General features: G+C 57.5%; 1 protein-coding gene across 2 annotated transcripts in view; it reads right to left on the bottom strand.

Moving 5' to 3' along the window:
- Positions 1-19625, bottom strand: part of KIF17 (kinesin family member 17) — a 42738-nt gene that overhangs the window by 10787 nt on the left and 12326 nt on the right. For both annotated transcript variants that reach the window (XM_078073705.1, XM_078073706.1), the window contains exons 5-11: positions 16254-16706; positions 12084-12193; positions 7951-8098; positions 5961-6496; positions 5040-5120; positions 3713-3924; positions 1931-2162 (exon numbers count right to left, since the gene is read on the bottom strand). In XM_078073705.1, the coding sequence (XP_077929831.1) occupies positions 1931-2162; positions 3713-3924; positions 5040-5120; positions 5961-6496; positions 7951-8098; positions 12084-12193; positions 16254-16706 (1772 nt within the window). The remainder of the gene's footprint in view (positions 1-1930; positions 2163-3712; positions 3925-5039; positions 5121-5960; positions 6497-7950; positions 8099-12083; positions 12194-16253; positions 16707-19625) is intronic.

Below are 19625 nucleotides of genomic sequence, written 5' to 3'. Positions count from 1 at the left end.
ATGCTGGAGCTGGACCCTGACCCACAGAACTGTGAGATGATAAATTTGTGTTATTTTAGGCAACTCTATTTGCGGTGAGAGACTAATTACCACAGCAATAGGGAACCGTCTATTTAACACTGCACTTCACTATAGGAACAGAAGAGCATGCTGTCGACTGAGCAAAGCCAGCCAGCCGCCCAAAACCTCACCTCTACTTTCAGCTGGTCTTGAAAGTGCAGAAAAACAAGACACTGCAAAATACGCAGAAAAGAGCAGAAGTAGCTAATCAAAGCTGCTCTAAGAAACAGAAAATGAAAATCAAAGCATTTCAGCAGAAGAAAATTCCCCCACAAAGCACGAGCACACAGAACCAAAATGTAACCCAACATCCCAATGTGAATAAAATTTCCTTCAATTCACACATAGGAACATTTCAAATCAGTAATCCAAAAATCTTAAAGTGGAAATGGACAGAAACGAAGAAGGTGTAAAATGGGACATCTAACTGAACTCCAGAAAGAATTTTTCAAAACTTAGGTGCGTAGACCAAATTACAAGATATCCCAGGAAGAACAAATTCGGCTGAAAACATAAAAAAGGTATTAAGAAAAAGCATGAAAATAGCCAAGAAAATGTAAACACCACAGAGGTTCAAAGAGGGAAAAGCATCAGCTTCTGCTTTGGCGAGATCCTTGGGTTGGTGGTGTCGGATGGGGACGAGGGGCGCCCTGCGGTCGGCTGAGGGGGACGCGTCAGGGCCCAGAGCCCCCGAGGGTGCACGGAGGGAAGCAGACAGCAGCTCCCCCTGCCTTGTCCTCACTCCCTGCGCTCAGTCACATCCGCCTCCCTTCTGCTCCTAGGGTCACTAACCTCATACTCAGCACTGGCCCCTCCCTCGGCCTGGAAGGCTCTTCCTTTGGTCACGGGCCGCCTTTCCTAAGGTTCAGGTCCCACCTCGGAAGTCACCACCTCCAGGAGAACTTCCCTGCCCCCCCACCCAGGGTGGCCCCGAGAACTTCTAGGGTTCCGCTGATGCTCAGCTCCCCAATGTGAGTGCTGGTTTCATGGGTGCGTTCACTTTGTGGAAATGAGTTAAATCATGCACTTGTCATTTGCACGTGTGTACTGCAATCCAAATGAAAAACTAAAAATAAAGCCGCCTGATGTGGGAAACAAAGGCAGAAGAAAAATTATTAAATCTCCTTACTGCCTACAGCCCATTGACAAGTCCCTGAACAGGCAGAGTGACATTCCTCTAGGGACTCGACTGCCTTGATGTTGACACTTTGCTAAGTAAGGGCAAAAGGCGATCCTGGCCCGACCCCTCACCCCCACCCCATCCTGTGAGCCTACTTTAACATATAAAACTTCTTTTGGAAACTTCCTTTTTCTCTACCCCCCAAGATACATGTTGGCAATCACCCCCCAAGCATACGGCCCACCGATATACACCTGAAGGGCCTCACGACTCAGGTTTTATTAGACGGTAATAAATGACCTTTCCCCAACAACAGCTAGCCCCTTCAAGGTCCTGGAAACCTTGCTTCCAGAATTCCTTAGAGACTTACACTATCGCTGACCCCCTCCCAACTTGAAAGTGTATAACGGACCACTCCTCGGGACCCTGGTGCAGCTCCTTCTGCCCACAGGTCCTGTCCCCGTGCTTTAATAAAACCACTTTTTGCACCAAAGACGTCTCAGGATCCTTTCTTGGCCGTAGGCTTTGAACTCTAACGTCTTTCCTACATCACCACCCTCCCCTAGAATCCCCTTCACAGCACTGTCACTGTCCGGCGCTGTCCCGCTTGGTCCTCTGTTGTCCCATTTGTCGCACACCCTCTCCCAGCCCCGCAGCCATGCGTCACTGGGACTGCCTCCAGGGCCGGCACTGAATGACTGCGGACTTACGAACGCCGACCGAGGGCCACCTGGGCGTGGGGGGCCTCACCTTCCTCTGCATCTTCTCCAGCAGCTTGCTCTTGGCCCGCACCTCCTCCTGGATGGAGTCGTAGACGTTGAGCAGCACCCAGTCGCCGCCGTCCTCGTCCGAGTTCTGCAGGGCTGCCACCAGCTGCTTCTTGCGCTCGTCCGCGTACCGCTTCCGCCGCTTGTGCTTCTCCTTCAGGTCCTTGTTCTTGGCCTGCTCGCCCCCCACTACCTGCTGCTCCAACAGCTGCAAACTGCCGGCAGGGAGAGGAAGGTGCGCGTGACCGTGCGGGGCCATCACCGCGCGCTTGCTGTCCAGCAGGACGGCGTGGGGGCCTTGCAACCCCCCTCCCAGACACGGCAGGGGCTCAGAGAGGCGAGGCCTCTGGCCGGGGTCAGAGCAGATCCACCCAGGCCTGTGCGCACAGCCGCACGACAGGATGGGCGAGCATCTCCCCGCGGACCAGAGCTGACCCACCCGCCACCCGCCCCGGGCCTCCGGGAGCCCGTGGTCCCCACGGCGCAGCAGGCTGGCGGCCGTGCTCCCCGGCACCCCGCGTGAGCAGAGCACCCTGGGCTGCGAGCAATATTCGGTGCACTGGGGCCTGGTGCTTCATCATCGCCCTCTGCAGCCCCCACCCAGCTCGCTCCAGCTTTCCTAGCTGCGCGTTCTCCAAACGGCCAGGCTGTTCCCCCCGCTGCACTTCTGTGCCACCCTGTATCTGGATGCCACCCTGAGGCATCTGGCCTGCAAACCTCATGCAGGTGGAGCTAAGCAAAGCTACTCTAAGAAACGGAAAATGAAGGCTTCTGTGAAGCCTTCCCTGACCATACTCCAAACCACACCCTGAACACGGCCACGTGCGCAGAGAGTTCTCTCGGGCCTGATGCTCGGCAGGTGTGGTCTCATTTGACCCTCACGATGAGCTTCTCAAACTGGAGCTCTTATTATCACCCATTTTGTAGATGAGAAGCTGAGGCACAGGGAGGTTTAAAAGTTGGCCCAGGTCGTAGAGGTAGGTAGTGGTGGAGGCGGATGGGAGCCCAGACAGTCGACTGCACAACCCACTGGCTTCTCACACTGCAGAAGCAGGCCCTCTGTGGGCCTGGGTAGCTGCCTCCCCCTGGACCATGGGCCCCCTGAAGGCCAAGGTGGCAGCTCATTCCCCCTTGCTTCCTGGTTCCCAGCACGCAGCCCCTGCTCAGTTCACGTTTGCACCGGGGACGGTGGGACTGAGTTTGCCACCACTAGGAGGAAGCTGACCCGCTGGCCGTGGGGCTGACTGTCACGGAGGTGAGCCTGACGTTATTCTGATTTCCAGAAGTGAGACCCAACACTCAGAAATGTTAAGTGGCTGGCACAGAGTGCCCCCGGTGGGCAGCCTCTGAGGGTGATCAGGGTGGCTTGCCCCTAGGGTGAGCAGGTCTCACATCAGGAGGGCACCGGAGGCTCGCTGGGAGCCGAGGAAAACCTGCATCATGCCACCCTGGGATTCCTGCGAATGCCAGGCAGGCAACAGTCCCTCCCCTTTCTCCTGGAGCAGCTGCTCCCCAGCAGGTGCCTGAGGGAGTCTGGTGGCCCCTGTACAGTTCAGAGCACTGCCCGCCTGGCTGATAGCACCATCCCCGCCCCTTGCTCCTAGAGAGAGGATCAGGCCTCCTCAGCCTCGTCAGGTGGGGGGGGGGGCGGGGGCAGAGTGGAGGCTCAGTGAAGACTCTACGGGCACTCTCGTCCCCATGCCTGGGGCATAGCCCCTTCCTGCCCTGCCACGGGGTCCCACCAGCCCCACGCCCCAGCACTTACCGGGCAAGCACCTGCTGCTGGTCCACGACGGGCAGCAGGTCGTCGGTCAGCACGGCCACCTCCACGCCCACACTGTCCCTTCTCACACTGGTCGTGGCCAGCAAGGGCTGAGGCTGAGCCTCCACGGCCACCTGGGCCTCAGCCTCGGCCCCTACGCCACGCTCTGCTGCCAACACCAACTCCTCGGCCACTTCTGGGCCCTGGTCAACCTCCTGAGCACAAAGAGAAACCAAGGTGGAGGCAGAGAGGCCGGCCCTGGACACAGGCTCCCGGCGGCCTCAGTCCCAGATGGTGGAGGCTGGGTCCCTCATGGCCCCGGATGGATCACTTCTGGCTCGGAGGCACCCAGTTATACAAACATGTACCTGACTGGGTTCCTACTTCGACCATTTCCTCCAACACCCCGAAACAGTTTCCATCCTGCTCTCCTGCCCCTCGGGGCCCAGGCTCCCCATGGCAGCTAGGGCAGTTTTCTCCAAATACAAATCCATCATGGCCCTTTGCAGATGAGAACCCTGCACAGATTCCCAGTGCATTTCCAGGAAAATCCAGCTTCTTCCACGGTCTTCGGGCCCTCCGTGCCTCTCCCTGCCTCCCCCCACCCCCCATCCACCCTGCTGCTTCTCTGGCTTCATTTTTCCACGGCTGAGAAAGTCAAGACCTTCGCAGCCACAGGACTTTGGCACATGCCATCCCCCAGCGTGATGCTCTGCCCAGGCCCCTTCTTCCCACTTGGGTCCTCTCTCGATGTCGCCTTACAGTCAGGGTGCCCCTGGCCACCCCATCTCCCACCTACTGAGAACCTCAAGTGTGTCAGCTCCTACCCAGGGATCCTGTCCAGAGGCTAGGAGGCAGTTTTCTCTCTCCACACATGTGCGTAGATTTAAAGCCTTCCTCTCATTCCCCGTAGGCTCTTGTACTTTCTTAAGCAGAAGGGAGAAGGGGGAGCTCTGAGAGTAGGAGTATTCAACACGGGGCCCAGGCGCTTCCCTGCCAGCACCTCGGGGACCCCCACCCCTGCCCTGCAGCCCTTGCCCTCAGCACACACTGGGCCTCCTTGCTTTAGACCTGCTCCCAAGGCCAAGCAAAATCTGAAAATTGCTGAGCAGTGGCCTCTTAATCACATCAATAATAAGAGGTAGGACTGCTCTGTGATGGGCCAGCTCCGATAAGCTGGGGGTGGACTGGGGTCATAGTCCCTGTCTCGGGGGTGAGGATGCTGAGGCCCAGAGTGTCACAGGAAGACCCAGGCTCCTGGGACTCCTCCCCTAACCTGAGGGTCTGGCGGGGGTGGGGGGGACGGGGGTGGGGGGGACGGGGAACTCACAGCCCTGGGCAGGAGGCAGTCAGCTGTCTCAGCTTCAGCCCTAAGGACACCAGGCCCCAGCAGATCCGTCAGGGAGGGATGCTTGCAGGAGGACGGGGTGAGGGAGGGAGAGGGACAGTGGGCCAAAATCATCCTCTGCTCCCTGACCTCCCCTTCAGCGCCCCATGCCCCTGCCGGGTGCCTCACCAAGCCACCACCTCCTCCTGCCTGTCACCACTGAGGGGACCAGTGGGGAACAGGGGCGAGGAGAGAAGAGAACAGGGAAGAGAGAACCGGGGAGGGAGCGTGCTCCAGGAGCATCGCCTACATTACCTCAGGTGAAGCACGCAGGGTCGGCACCCCCATTTTAGAGAAGAGGAGACCGAGGCCCAGAAAGGTGACTGCCCGAGGTCACACAACTATGTGAGTGGTCGAGCTGGGATTTAACCCGGGTCTGTCCGCTCAAAGGCTCTTCACACACACACAGGAAAGGAAAGGAAAGCAAAGCAAAGGAAAAAGAACAAGAGGGAGAGAGGGGGAAGAGAATTTAAACCATACAAGAGAGTGGAAAGGAGAGAAGGCATCCAGCAAAGCGGCGGGATCCTGGGGTCGGGGGCGGGGGGAGCCCCTGAATAGTAGCAGCCTTCCCGCAGCCCTCAGCCCCCTCCGGCTCCTCCCTTCGGGCCTGGAAGCTTGGTGTAACCATGGCAACCCAGCCAAGCCCCCAAGCGGGTGTCCCTCCATTAGCAGAACAGGGGCCCACCTGGCAAAGCCTCCTATCTCCATCCCCCTTCCCTCCCGATGTACGGAGCACGACACAGGGCTTCTCTGGCCACCAAGCCGGAGCTCCCCGCCCAGACGGTGAGACCTGGGTGCGCGCCCAGCGGCCTGAGTGCCCCCAGCCGAGTTCCGCCTGCTGACTCCTAGCATGGCACCGGCTACCTGTGTGCTGAGCCTGGGTGCGCCGGCCTGGAGCGCCTCGGCCCCGGCCACTGCGGAGGAGAGCCTGGCCAGCTTGGCTTCCACCTCGGCAAACGGGTCGTGCAGGCTGGGCAACAGCCCCAGGGCTGCCAGCTGGAAGGGTCCGGCCTGTGGCAGGGCTTCCGTGGCCTCCGGGCTGAGGGACGGCTCTGGGAGGTAGCTGCTCGGGACCTCCGCCTCGGGCACGGAGAACTCCACGTCGGAAGGCTCCTGGGGCCCCGGGTAGGCTTCGGACATGGAGGTTTCCTCGAGCGTGGAAGACTCATCAGACCCCAGAGATTCCTCAGACTTGGAAGTCTCCGCCGCGGGCAGCTCCTCGAACCCGGGACAAAGCTCAGTCTTGGAGACATCCCCGCCGGGCAGGGTGTGCGGCATGGAGTGGATCCCGGGTTTCACGGCCATCTCGGAGTGGAACGTGGGGGAGCACTCAGACCTTTCGGCAAACTCGGCCCTGGATGTGCCCTGCGCCTTGAGGACCTCTGCCTTGAGGACAGCCTCTGCAAATGGAGACTCCCTTTAGCTCCTTACAGTGGAGGACGAGTGAGCCCCTGGGGGTCAGCCCCAAACACACCATCTCTAAGGGACGGGCTTAAGAGCCAGAGCCTCCCAGGCCCCCAAATACTGGCCTCCCACCTCCACCCTCTCCTCTATCAGGACTCAGACCCCGTCTCCTTCCTCCTCTTCCAGGAAGTCTTCCCTGACCAGCACCAGGAGCTCTCCATTCTCTGACCTCCCCAGCCATTAGTTGCCTTGGGTCTGCTCTTCACACAGAAGGTGACTGCCCTGTGGGTCTCATGGCCTCCAAGGCCGAGAGCTCCCGATCAGCAAGCAGACTTCACACCCGAGACCCTGAGGGGCCCCCACAGGGTGTCCTGCTCAGGGCTCTCATCCACAGAAAATGCTAGATCCATGGGAGTTAAATGAACACTGTGGATGATTGTTAGATCAAATAAAACCACTTGGAGGCCTAATATTCAAACTGGACTGGGGGAACACTCTGAAGGACAGAATATGCTAGAACCTGCCCTTCCCTCTCCTCTGGGTCTGCCAGTGTGGACGAGACCGCAATCCCACAGGCCTCCTTAGGGCTCCCAGCTCATGGGCTTTACATCCACCCACTTCTCTGTCACTGTGTCCTGGGCTCCCCTGAGAGAGTCCTGATGTTCCCTTTGCTGAAAGAGGACATCCACTCCCTAGCTCAGCAGCCGGAAGCTCTCCAAGCCTCAGTTGGCACACTGGCAATGTGAGGATTCAGTGCGTCCTCACTCACTGACAGAGTACCTAGCACCTAGCGCCTGCCACACGGCAATGCCCAATAAATGGCACCCACGATGTGACCAATATCGTCCTCATTACAAGGTGGATTTTATAGTATTTTGGTGAGTGCTAGGAAGTCTGAGCTGCCTGGCAGCACAGGTGTTTGGATGATAGTGGTAGGGTGGAACGTTCTAGAATGTCAAAAAGACAACGAAAATCTTCAGCAAGGTGCAAGTTCTTGCTAATAACTGAATCCTTATTTTGGGGTGTGGTTGCTTTGGTAACAGAGGGGCTCAAAAATAAGAGGAGACTAGAAAATGCAGAAATGGGGGGAAGGAACTTACCCATGAAATATGGGTGATACGTTGTAATGCCAAGTCAGCCTTGGGCTAGGGCCCAGCCTGGGGCCACGGCTTCACGGATACAGTGCTCGGTGGGTGAGAACACTGCCTGGGTTCTAATCCTGACTCACTTCACCAGCTGTATGACCACGGACAAATTACTCACCCTCTCTGTGCCTCAGTTTCCTTACCTATAAAATGAGGCTCATGGTGGCACCTACCTTGCTGGGCTGTACTGAGGAGTAACTAGAACTGAGCCTGGCGCATAGGAAGGTGCTCTATAAATGTCAGTTAGTAAAATGGGGAGGGGAACCCGCAGGCCACCCCCCCGACAACCCGGGCCAGGCGCCCACCTGTCTCCTTCCGCAGGTTCTCCTCCAACGTGGACAGCTTCACGTCGTAGGAGTTGCGCATGGCAGTGATATCCTCCTCCAGCCGGGCCCTGGACTCCTGCTCCGCCTCATAGTCGGCCCTCAGCCGGGCCAGGCGCTCCTCGTACTCCTGGGAGTGGGGGGGACACGGGATGGGGGCGCAGCGTCAGGCCACCACTCCTCAAGGCGGCTTTCATTTCGCCTTCTCTGTCATTCAAACAACGCGGGAAATACTAATAAGCCAAAAGAACAAAGTTAAAATTACCTACAGAACACGGGGACAAAATTGGCTGGTGAAGGCCCTTCTGAATTTTATCTACATTTTTTTTAAAGATTTTATTTATTCATTTTAAAGAGAGAGAGAGAGAGGAGGAGGAGGAAGAGGAGAGGGCGGCGGGAGAGGGAGATAATCTCCAGCAGGCTCCCCACTGAGTACAGAGCCTAGATGTGGGGCTCGATCCCAGGACCCCGAGAGCACGACCTGAGCCCAAATCAAGAGTCGGACGCCCAACCGACTGAGGCGCCCAGGCGCCCCTAGACCGAGGTTCAGTGGCTCCTATGTTACAGGATGAAATCTACGCCTCCTGACTTGACTGAGCCCCAGAGATCAGGACGGCCCACCCTGAGGATATACCTCATTTTGCCACATTGGACACACAGGCTACTTTCCACCTCGACAGCCCATGTCCCCCTGCCTCAGGGGCTTTACCCTCGCCCCCCAGCAAGCTCTTCCTTCAGGCCTCAGCTCAGTAACAGCCCCTCCAAGCGGCCCTCCCTGACCACCGTCCCCTCCTGCAGCTCGGCCACCAGCACAGAGGAGGGAGGGGCTCGGGGGAAACTCCTGAGTCCGCAGGTGCCTGGAGCCGACCGCTGGCCGGAAGGACAACCGGACCGCTCAGGCTTCTGACGCGCGGCTCCCGCAGGCGGGGCTGGGGCTACGCGCTAAGGACAGTACCCGACCTTCTGTGTCGTGGAGCCGCCCCTGAGAGAGCCAGCCGGACGGGGCAGGGGGAGGGGAGGGAGAGCCGCTGTGCACACGCCCACCTCATCAGGACCCTTCCAGAAGCACAGAACAAGCCCGGAGTTCTACAACGGCACGGACACTACGACCTGGGCTCTCGGGGAGGGACAGAAGGGGACAGAGGGTCATTAATATGTGACTGCACATTCTGTGGCACATTTGAGACGCACTTGAGCCTCAGGGCAACACGTGGGGTTACCGGGGCCCAGGGGGGTGACTTGCCCAGAACCATGCAGCTCTCCAGCGGCCACAGGAGACCTCCTACACCCCATCTGCTTTCTCCCTGCCCCCCGCCCCCCTGCCCTGGCTTCCTCTCCTCCCCAGAGGGGACTCAGGCCCTACCCTACACTCATCCTTCAGCAAGCACCCCTGACTCCCACCCTGTCCCCTCCACAGGTCCCTACCAGTGCGGCCCTGGCCCCAGTGACACCCAGGCCTCAGCCTCGTCGCACCTGCGCACCAGCGAGACCAGGCTGGAGACACAGGAGCGTGCGTGCACACACATGCGTACGAGCACACGCATACACGCACATGGGCACATACAGCAGGGCCGACTTCCAGTCCCAGTTGTACATGTGTGACCCTGAACCACAGAGGACCTCTTAAGTCGCCCAGCGCCCCTGCTGGGTCCTTCCGCTCTCCCTCCCTCTGCAACCCTCCACCTCTCCCATTTCCCATCTCCTGCTTCCCAGAGAACACTGAAGCATGCCCTCACCATCCCAGCCCACACCTTCCCGTCCACCTGCAGGTCTGCCCGAAAGCTCTTCGTCCTCCTGTGACTGGGGACAGACCATGTGAAGCCAAGCCACCCGCTCCACGACTTTGCTCTTTCCATCCCCATCTCCCTCCCATAGCGCGGGCTTCTCTCGGTGCTAGATCACCCCCAGCAGTTACAGAATGTGCTCCAATACTTGAAACAGAACAACTCTCCCATGGGCCTCTGCGCACCCCCAGCTACAGGGCCCAGAGCCAGCAGGGGCTCAGGAAATGCTTGCAAACCCGGCCCCCTGAGTCCTGCTTGGGGCCAGTTCCACAGCCCAATGGTGAGAAGGCACCCCTCAGCTCCCCTTCCCACGGTCAAGGGAAAGCTTCCTGGAGATGAGAAAACAGGCTCTGCGAGCTTAAACAGCCCGTCCCAGGGCACGGAGCCCACCAAGAACTGGACTTGCAGAATGGAAAAGCTGGATGGACCCTAGGAATCTTCTGGTCCAAATCCCCCCCTTCCCTGGTGCAGCCAGGAGACTGAAGCCCACAGAGTGACATCTCCCGCTCGTGGCGGAGCCCATCCCTGGCCCAGTGCCCTCGCCGCCCCACACAGAGACCACCCCCTCATCCTGAGTGTCCTGACTGGTTCTGGATGGGAAAGGAAAGCATGGTTCCAGGCACATAGTAGATGCTCAATAAATATGAGTGGGTCATAAGCAAAATGGGAAAGAAGGCAAGAGGGAAGACAGACACCTTTGACTCTTCTTCCAAGTGTGGCTCACAGAAGAACCACCAGGGCCTGAGAGGACACTCGGTGGTGGACAGGTGGTGGTGCTCGTTTGCAGTGGCCACAGGGCCTATCTCGTGACGACAAGGCCAGCAACCACCATCCCTGGGGCAGAAGGATCTGCCAATCACTGGCTCCTTGGGGCAGCCAGCCCGGAGCAGAGTCTCCTCTCTGGTGACCCAGAGGGGATGGCAGCACCCTGCCCCTTGGCCAGGGTGCCTGCCCCACCCAACCAGGCTCCCTGGGGGGAAGCTTCCATCCCAGCCCCTGGCCAACCCGGCCAGCCCTACTGTTTTGTGATTGATGTCACCTGTTGCTACATGATTCCAAAACCCACTCTGAACCCCCAAAATGTGATTCCTCTCATTCTGTGGCTCAGCCATCCCCAATAGGCCCCCACCCCCATGCCTCCCCAGGAGCCGGGTCCAGGGCTCCAGAGATGGACCTGACATCGGCCCCACCCCAGGAGCCTCCAAGGTGGCAAGGAGCAGAGCCCCTTGACAAAGTCCATCTGGGGGCCACAACTGAGCCTCCCCCCAAACAGTAAAAGCCTCTGCCTGTCATGAGCAGCCCTTGGGGACTCTGGCTGATTTCTCCCAGCCCTCCAGCCCACATGACTCAGACTCCCAGGCGTTACCCAGTCTGCGCCCTGCAGAGGCTGGGCCCCAGACCCCCACAACCTCACCAGGGCTCCCAGGGGCCCCAGGGCTTATAGCTGAGTTTATAGTTGAGGGGTAGAGGCCCAGCTGTGGACACATCCAGGGACCCAGTCCGTGCAGAGCTGTCCCGGCCTGGCGTTCCTTCTCCACCAGGAAAAAGCCAGTGTCCCACCCCATGCTCAGGTTCTGAATGGGGCCCTCAAATGGCAGGAATCTCCAGAAACCAGTGGGGCCTGGAGTCGGGACGGAGCCTAAGCCGGGAGTTAGGGGCTCTGCTGAGTCTGGCTGTGTAAGCCCCCCTCTAGGGATCAGCTTGGTATCTGTAAACCAGGGTATTATTACCTTCCCTGCAGGTTCCCAGAGATGCTGGAAGGCACACATGGGGGAGGAGGAGGTGTCCCCAGGTGACAGCTTTTTCTGGGAGGCCAACACCCCACTTATCCACTGGTCAAATGGATGCCTGGGGGCTCCCCACTGCCCACCAGGCCGCCCGGCTCTCAGCCTCTGGCTTGTTGGCACCCGCACTGGGGGCCAACTCCTTCCACTCTCCCCACGCCCCCACCCCAGCCCAGCACAGGCCGTTCCCACCACCAGGAAGGCCTCCATTTCCATCAACCCACAGCCACCCCGTCCTACAGTACGGAAGAGAGCACCCCTGCAAGACGCCCCACACCCCTCCCTGTGCTCCCCATGCAGGCCCTGACGGGGGAGGGGCTCCATCCTGGAGTCAGGACCTGAGTTCAAACCCCAGCTCAGACTCTCCTTAGCCATGTGACCTTGGGCGAGTCATGGCCCCTCCCTGAGCCTCAGCTTTCTGAGCTCCAAAAAGGAGACTGTTGTACCAACCCCACGATGCTGGTGGGGGTAAAATGATATCGTTCAGCAGATGCCCTCCTGCTGGGCACCCCCTGCTTGCCTTGCTCCCACCTTCCCGGGGTCTCACCTCCCGGATCAGCTGCTTCTCGGCCTCTGTGTCAGACTGGATCACAGGTGGGGACACCAGCTGCTCCTCAATCTGGACAGGGTTTAGGGGGGCCTGACTGGACAGCAGGGCTGGGAGAAAGACAGAAAGGAGGGCTGTGACCAAGGTGCACAGAGTCTGCAGGAACTAAGCAGAAATCCGTAAAGAGACAACCACATATAGGCAAAACACACTTCACAGTATTGGATTTATTTCAAGCATGTCTCTACGTAAAATACTAATTTACTCAGTCATTCAACAAATATTTCTTGAGCACCTGCATGTTCTAGGCACTGGGGACCCAGCACAGAACAAAACAGACAAAACTCCACATCCACGTTGAGTTTTCAATCAGAGGAAGAAAGCACACACAACAAATAAGCAAAATGCTAACATGTTACAAGCGGACATGTTCTAGCAAGAGAAAGAAAGCAGGGAGGGTGCTCAGGAGTAAGAACCAAGGGGAGGGGGTGCAATTTAAACAGTGTGTTCAGGGAGGACCTCTTAGATGGGGTAAGGCAAAGGCAGTGACCTGAAGAAAGCGGGAAAGAGAAGCAGGCAGAGATCTTGGGGAAGAGCTTTCCAGACAGAAAAGAGCAGTGAGTGCAAAGGTCCTGTGGCAGGAGTGGGCCTGGACTATTCCAGGAACAGCCAGGAAGCCAGTGTGGCTGGAGTGGAGCAAGGAGGGAGAGAATGGGTGAAGAGGAGCTCAGGGTGGGGTGGGGGGGGCGGATCACAGGGACGCTGAAAGCTATGCTGACAACTTTGGCTTTGATTCGGTTAAATAGGCTTGGGGGGGGGGGGTTGTGCAGGGCAGGAAAAGGACTTGTATTTGAACAGGACCTCCCTGTTGTGGGGAATGTACTGAGGGGGACAAGGGCAGACACCCAGATACCTGTTGGAGGGTGGGGGTGCTCTGTAGTAATTCAGGTAGGAGATGCTAGTGACTCAGGGGGACAGTGGTGGACAGATTCTGGACATGTCTTAAAGGTAGAGACAAGATCTACTGCTGGATTGGATACAGGTTTGAGCAAAAACGAGAAACCAAGGGTCACCCCAGGGTTTCGGGCTTGAACACTCAGAAGGAAAGGGTTGCCATCACCTGCGTGGGGACCAGCAGGCTCGGGGAGATCAAGAGCTCAGTGGCAGACATGCTAAGTTCGAAAGGATCGCTGAACAGCTGGATATTCAAGTCTGGAATTCAGAGGATACTGTGTAGCAATTGTTTTTAAAATTGTCTATATTTTGTGATGCTTGATATCATGGGGGACTTGCTGGCCAGGGAGAGACGGCCCCTGGCAGGGCCAGCTAAGTCCTAGAGAAAGCAAACAAGCTATCGGCCCACCTTTCACCTGCCAACCAAGCAATGCCGAGTCCACACCCCTCCCACCCTCTGTCTAACTCACACTCTCAGCCAGGATCTCCCCTGCCCTAAGTCCCCGGGGGCCAGGGCCGGACAAGCAGGGACTGCCCCTGTGCCCCCACTCACAGGAATCCTTCACGCCAGCCAGTCCTAGGCTGTTGCTTCTGCCTTCGACTTTCCCACAGAAACCCCAGTAATAGCTCCAAATCCAGCTCTGGTTCCGGATCCACCTTGCTCCTCCCTGCCTCCCAACCAACACTGGTGCTTTCCCTCGTGGCCCCGTGTGGGGTTCCATCCTCTTGTTTCTAGTGTAACGCTGACCTCTCCGAGGGCCCACTCAGTCCCCTTTATGAATTAAGACCCAGACACAAATCACACGGCCAGGCTGGGGGGCCAAACGGGAGCCAGGAGCACAGAGACGATGTTTAAAGCCACAAGGTGAAGCCACCTCCGGAGTGAGTGTGGAGAGAGGAGAGGTCCTGGTGGTGAGGAGGGGCAGAGGTGGGGAAGCACGGAAAGAGGAGGAAGGCAGATGTGAAATCCCTCATCGTGGCGCTGAAGGCCCACTCCAGCCCAGCACGTCCAGGCCTTCCCTGGCCATCTCCCACCGCCCTGCTCGGCAGCCAACCAGCACAACTTGTGGCCCCCAAATGCCCCTTACAGTTTTATGCATCTTTGCACACACTGGCCACTCTCATCCTGGCTAACAGGGAGACCTCTCAGCCCCCAAGACTCTGCTCAATCACCCCCTCCTCTGTGAAGCCTTCCCTGACTGACCACACCTTACCCCCAGACAGACTTGGTCACGTATCCCCTTCTGCCCTGCAGTGGCCAGTTCAGCTCTGACCTACATGTACTTGATGGTCTGGTGGAGTGTCCTCCCCCAGGAGACTAGATGCCCATGAGGCAGAGCCTGGAGCGGATTCACCTCTGGGTTACCAGTGCCCGGCGCAGGTCCACACACAGGGGGCTGCTTGGTGAGCTTTAGATGGATGGATGGGTGGATGAGTGGAAGCACACATAAAAGGATGGATGACAACGTGGAGTGGATGGATGGATGGATGGATGGATGGTAGGATGGATGGGACGGGTAGAGAGAATGCATGAATGGATGGGTGGATTAAATGGATGGATGGTGAGTGGATGGGTAAGTTGGTAGATGGATAAATAATGGAGTGGGTGGGAGGGTGGGTAGGTAGATGGAAGGGTAGGTAGATGAATGGGTAAATGGGTAGGTGGGTAGATGGATGGATGAATAAGTGGATGGGAGCATGGGTGGGTAGATGGATGGGTGGGTGGGTGGATGGGTAAGTGGATGGGTGGATGGATGGGTGGGTGAGTGGATGGGTGGGTGGATAGATGGGTGAAGGGGTGAGTGGATGGATGAATGGGTGGATGAATGGATGGGTGGATGGGTAGGCAGGTGAGTGGATGGGTGGGTGTATGGGTGGGAGGGTAGGTGGGTGAGTGGATGAGTGGGTGGATGGGTGGGTGGGTGGGTGGGTAGGTGGGTGAGTGGATGGATGGATGGATGGGTCAGTAGGTAGGTGGGTAGGTGGGTGGATGGGAATGTGGGTAGGTGGGTGAATGGATAGGTGGTTGAGTGGATGGGTGGATAGATGGGTAGATGGGTGGGGGGTAAGTGGATTGGATGAATGGGTGGATGAATGGATGGGTGGGTGGATAGGGAGATGGATGGATGGGTGGGTGAGTGGATGGATAGGTGGATGGGCGGGTGGGTGGGTAGGTGGATGGCTGGGTAGGTGGGTAAGTGGATCAGTGGGTGTGTGGGTGGGTGGATGGGTGGATGGATGGGTGGGTGAGTGGATGGCTGGGTAGGTGGGTAAGTGGATCGGTGGGTGTGTGGGTGGGTGGATGGGTGGGTGAGTGGATGGATAGGTGGATGGGCGGGTGCGTGGGTAGGTGGATGGCTGGGTAGGTGGGTAAGTGGATGGGTGGGTGTGTGGGTGGGTGGATGGGTGGATGGATGGGTGGGTGAGTGGATGGATAGGTGGATGGGCGGGTGGGTGGGTAGGTGGATGGCTGGGTAGGTGGGTAAGTGGATGGGTGGGTAAGTGGATGGGTGGGTGTGTGGATGGGTATGTGGATGGGTGGGTGGGTGGGTGGGTAGATGGATGGATGTATGGGTAGATGGATGGGTGGATGGGTGAGTAAATGAATGAGTATGTAGAATGGATGGACAGAGACGAAGGTGGGTAGGGAGGTGGATGAGTGAATAGACTCAGGCTCTTTTGTGCTCCCTTCCCCAAGGGGTTCTCAGGTAAAGAACACCTTGGTGTTTGCAAGGACCCTGCAAAGCCTTGCTGCACGTATGTATTTCTACTTGCCAGATGACAGCCAAACACCTGGGTGTGAGAGCTGCGATCACAAGGTGCCTAACTGGGAGAGGGGGCGGGACGTGGGGGGGGTGAGTCACCCCACTGCTCAGCAGCACAGCATCACGACGCTGCCACAGAGACAGCAGGCAGACAGAGGAGGTGGGATGGCGGATGCGCAGACTGGAGGCGGGGTGCAGGCAACAGAGCCCGCGGCTGATGGAGCAGACCAGACAGACCTCTTCCTGGGTCCGTCAGGGAGCAGATACCATCCGGCCATCACCAAGCAGGCTCTCTCTGACTGTTCAAAAGCCATGCTCACAGGAAGCGGAGAGGAGATGAGGCTTTGCTTCTGCGTCTCTCAGATGGGCAGCCGGAGGCAGAAAACTAAGGGGGAGAGCCTTTGTCCCCAGCCCTGGGCCCCTCCTGCCACCTCCTTCCCCAGCTACCCACCTGACAGGTTGCTGGGGCTCATCTGCTGGGCCAGGATCGCCTTCAGCTTCTTGATTTCCTCCTGGTACTCGCGCAGGAGGGCATCCTTTGGGTCCTCGTTGATGCGTGGCTTGTTCTTGATGTTCTTGGCCCGGCTGGCATAGCGCAGCGTGCTGAGCGTCTCGTCATAGTTGTTGTCTGCGGGTGACAGGCAGGCCACCATCAGCGTCTTCGTGTTGCCACCCAGCGAGTCCTGCAGCAGCCGCGTCAGCTTCGAGTCCCGGTAGGGGATGTGTTTACAGCGCCCGTCCACCAGGGCCGAGATGACATTGCCCAGGGCCGACAGCGACAGGTTGATCTTGGTGGCCTCCTTGAGCCGCTCCCCTGTGGCACCCGTCTTGGACTGCCGCTCGCTGCCTGCCAGGTCCACCAGGTTCAGCTTGCCGGCACAGAGATGGTCCTTGCCCCGCTCGTCTGTGGACGGACCAGGCGGAGGGTAAGGGGCTTTCAGTGAGCCCCACGTGGGGCACTTAGCCACCAGGCACCGAGCGCTCCCACCATCAGCCACATAGGAGCCCATGAAAGAGGCGCTATCACCATCCCCATCTTACAGAAGAGGAAACAGGCTCAGAAAGGCATCTAACTGGCCCAAGGTCACACCACTGCTAAGTGGTGGACCCAAGGTCAGAACACAGGGCTGGGGCGCCTGGGTGGCTCAGATGGTTAAGCGTCTGCCTTCGGCTCGGGTCATGATCCCAGGGTCCTGGGATGGAGCCCCGCATCGGACTCCCTGCTCAGTGGGGAGTCTGCTTCTCCCCTTCCCTCTGCTTCTCCCCCTGCTCATGCTCTCTCTCTCTCTCTCTGTATCTCTCTCGAATGAATAAATAAAAAAATCTTAAAAAAAAAAAAAAAAGAACACAGAGCTGCTTGACTCGGGGAGCAGGGGCTGGAAGGTCCAGACTATTCTCTGAGTGCAGTGGGATTTCTTTCAGTGATCACAATAGCTCTCCCAGATGTCCTGTGAGGCCAAGAGTGGGGGGATGTGATTGGGTCACCCAGAGCCTTGTATCCTTCACTGCAAAAGACATTGGCTTTGGAGGCTCTTGGCCCTGGTTCCCAACCCAGCCCTGCCTCCTCCTCGCTGTGTGACCCTAGCAGAGCCATGTACCTCCCTGGTCCTCAATTCTTACAGCCACAAAATGAGATTAACAGTAGCTCCCCGCTCGGGCTGGTTGCTGGGAGGAGTAAAGTAAAAGGAGAGCACATTTTTACAGAGTTGACCCAGGGCCCAGCACACAGCAGGGGTTCATCCCCCTGAGAACAAGCCCGGGTCTGCGGTGACCAAGGCTGTGCAGACAAGGCCGACCCTGTGTTGAGGGTGACAGGCATCAGGCACTGGCTGGTAACAGGGGCTCAGAGCACAGGTTTTGAAGGCACAGATCTTGGGGGTCCAATCTTGATTCTATGTCTTAGTAGCTATGAAACTTGGGGAAAACCACTGGACTCAGTTCCCAATGAGATGGGAGTGGGGAGGCAGGCGGAGGGGCGGGGGCTTCCTCCTCGGTCTCCTGCGGGTTGAAACCAGAACTGGCCTCGTGTTGTCCATGCACACAGCAACCCGGGGTCCGGCTGGTACCCAGGAGAGGCTTGGACACGTGAGGGGCTTGAGGTTGGGGGCTATTTTTTTTTTTTTAAGCAGCAGCAGGACGGAGGGCCTGGGAAGCGTGCTCTTGGCAGAATGTACCAGGAGCCTTAAACAGGTTTGTATCCTTCGCCCCAGGAGGTCCACTCCTGGAAATGTTATCCGAGGAAATGACTCTAAAAGCAGAAAAGGCTTGGTGCACCAAGATGTTCATCGTGGCATTATTTACACCACCCCAAGATGGGAAAAAAACCTCACCGCCTTCTAAGGATTGGTTAGAAAAGCGCACGAGAGATGCGCTGTCCTTTAGCCGGCACGCATGGTCACAAAGACACGGCAGGAACGATGCTCAGGGATGGCGCGGGGAATGGAACGCAGGGGAGAAACTCAATACAACAGAAGAGTTCGACTGTGTTTATAAATTTCATAGGATAAAAAGGACCAAAAAACCCCAATACGCTTAAATGCTAATAGTTGTGTTTATGAGTAATTTTACCTACCTTTCTGTAATTCCTAAATAGCTTTACTGAACTTATTTTATAACGAAAATGAAAAACATCTTTTAAATTTGTTTGCAGGGCACCTGGGTGGCTCCGTTGGTTAAGTGTCCGACTCTTGATTTTGGCTCAGGTCGTGATCTTGGGGTCATGAGATGGAGCCCCACATCAGGCTCCATGCCTAGTGTGGAGCCTGCTTGAGATTCTCCCTCTCCCTCTGCCCCTCCCCCCACTCACACACTCGCTCTCTAAAAAATAAATAAATAAATAAATTTGTTTAAAAGCCTGTTTCCCGGCAGCCTGCTACATCCTTCAAACCCTTCTGCAAAGACCAAGAGGCGCCCCCAAAGGCACTCTGTCCTCCTCCCTCCAGATGTGTCCTCACCTGCCCTAGTCCCTGCCCTGCCCCCCCCACAGCCTCACCGCATGACGTTGTGACCTCACTGACCCTGCCCAACCCCTATCAGCACCCTGGGGAGACTCAGACCCAGCAAGCACCAGGCGGTTGGCCTGGGGCCAGGTCACCACACATGCTGGGCGATGTCGTAGGAGGTACCCCGGCTTTGACCTTGGGTCGGGGATCTCTCCAGAATTATGTTTCTGGTTGGGCCGAGGCTGTTTCCCACTGTAGTGCTCTCGAGAGTTCTATTCATGATGGACCCGGAGGCAGCTGTCGTGTTACTTGCAAAAGCCCAGATGTCAGAGAGACTGGGGTTCAAATCCCAGCTCCCCCGCTTATCGGTGGGACCCTGCACAAGCAAGCCTCGGCCCTCTCAGAGCCTCAGTTTTCCTGTCTGTAAAATGGCCATTAGAATGCCTGCCTCTAGGACTTCTGTGGGCTGTAAATGGAAGGAAGCCTATGAAGTGCTTAGCACAGCGGCCACCGGCGGCCAGAAATAAATACGAGTTTCTTCCCTTCCTCTTCCCTTCTCAGGGACTCTTTCAGAAAGGGGGACGGGGGAGATGACTGAAGGGTGGGGAGCCCTGAGAGAAAGAGGAGACTCCAAAAGGTCCAGGGATCGAGGGCCAGCTCTGACGCTTTATAGTTGCGGGACCTGGGTTTCCTCATCTGTAAAACGGGGGACGATGCTGGCAGCCACCTCTCGGGCTTGTGGCAAGGAGTACCCGAGCTAATGCACAGAAGCCGCGTGGCATGTAGTAGGTGCTCAGTATGAGCTGCCAGCGGCAGTATTATTGTTGATGATGCCGCTTATCCTGGAAACGTGGGCCCTCGTACGGGAGGGTCCTCTTGGG

The sequence above is a fragment of the Halichoerus grypus genome, chromosome 5, assembly GCF_964656455.1.
Source record: "Halichoerus grypus chromosome 5, mHalGry1.hap1.1, whole genome shotgun sequence".
Lineage (NCBI taxonomy): Eukaryota > Metazoa > Chordata > Mammalia > Carnivora > Phocidae > Halichoerus > Halichoerus grypus.
Note: the sequence above shows the minus strand (reverse complement) of the source record. Positions and strands in the feature narration are given on the sequence as shown.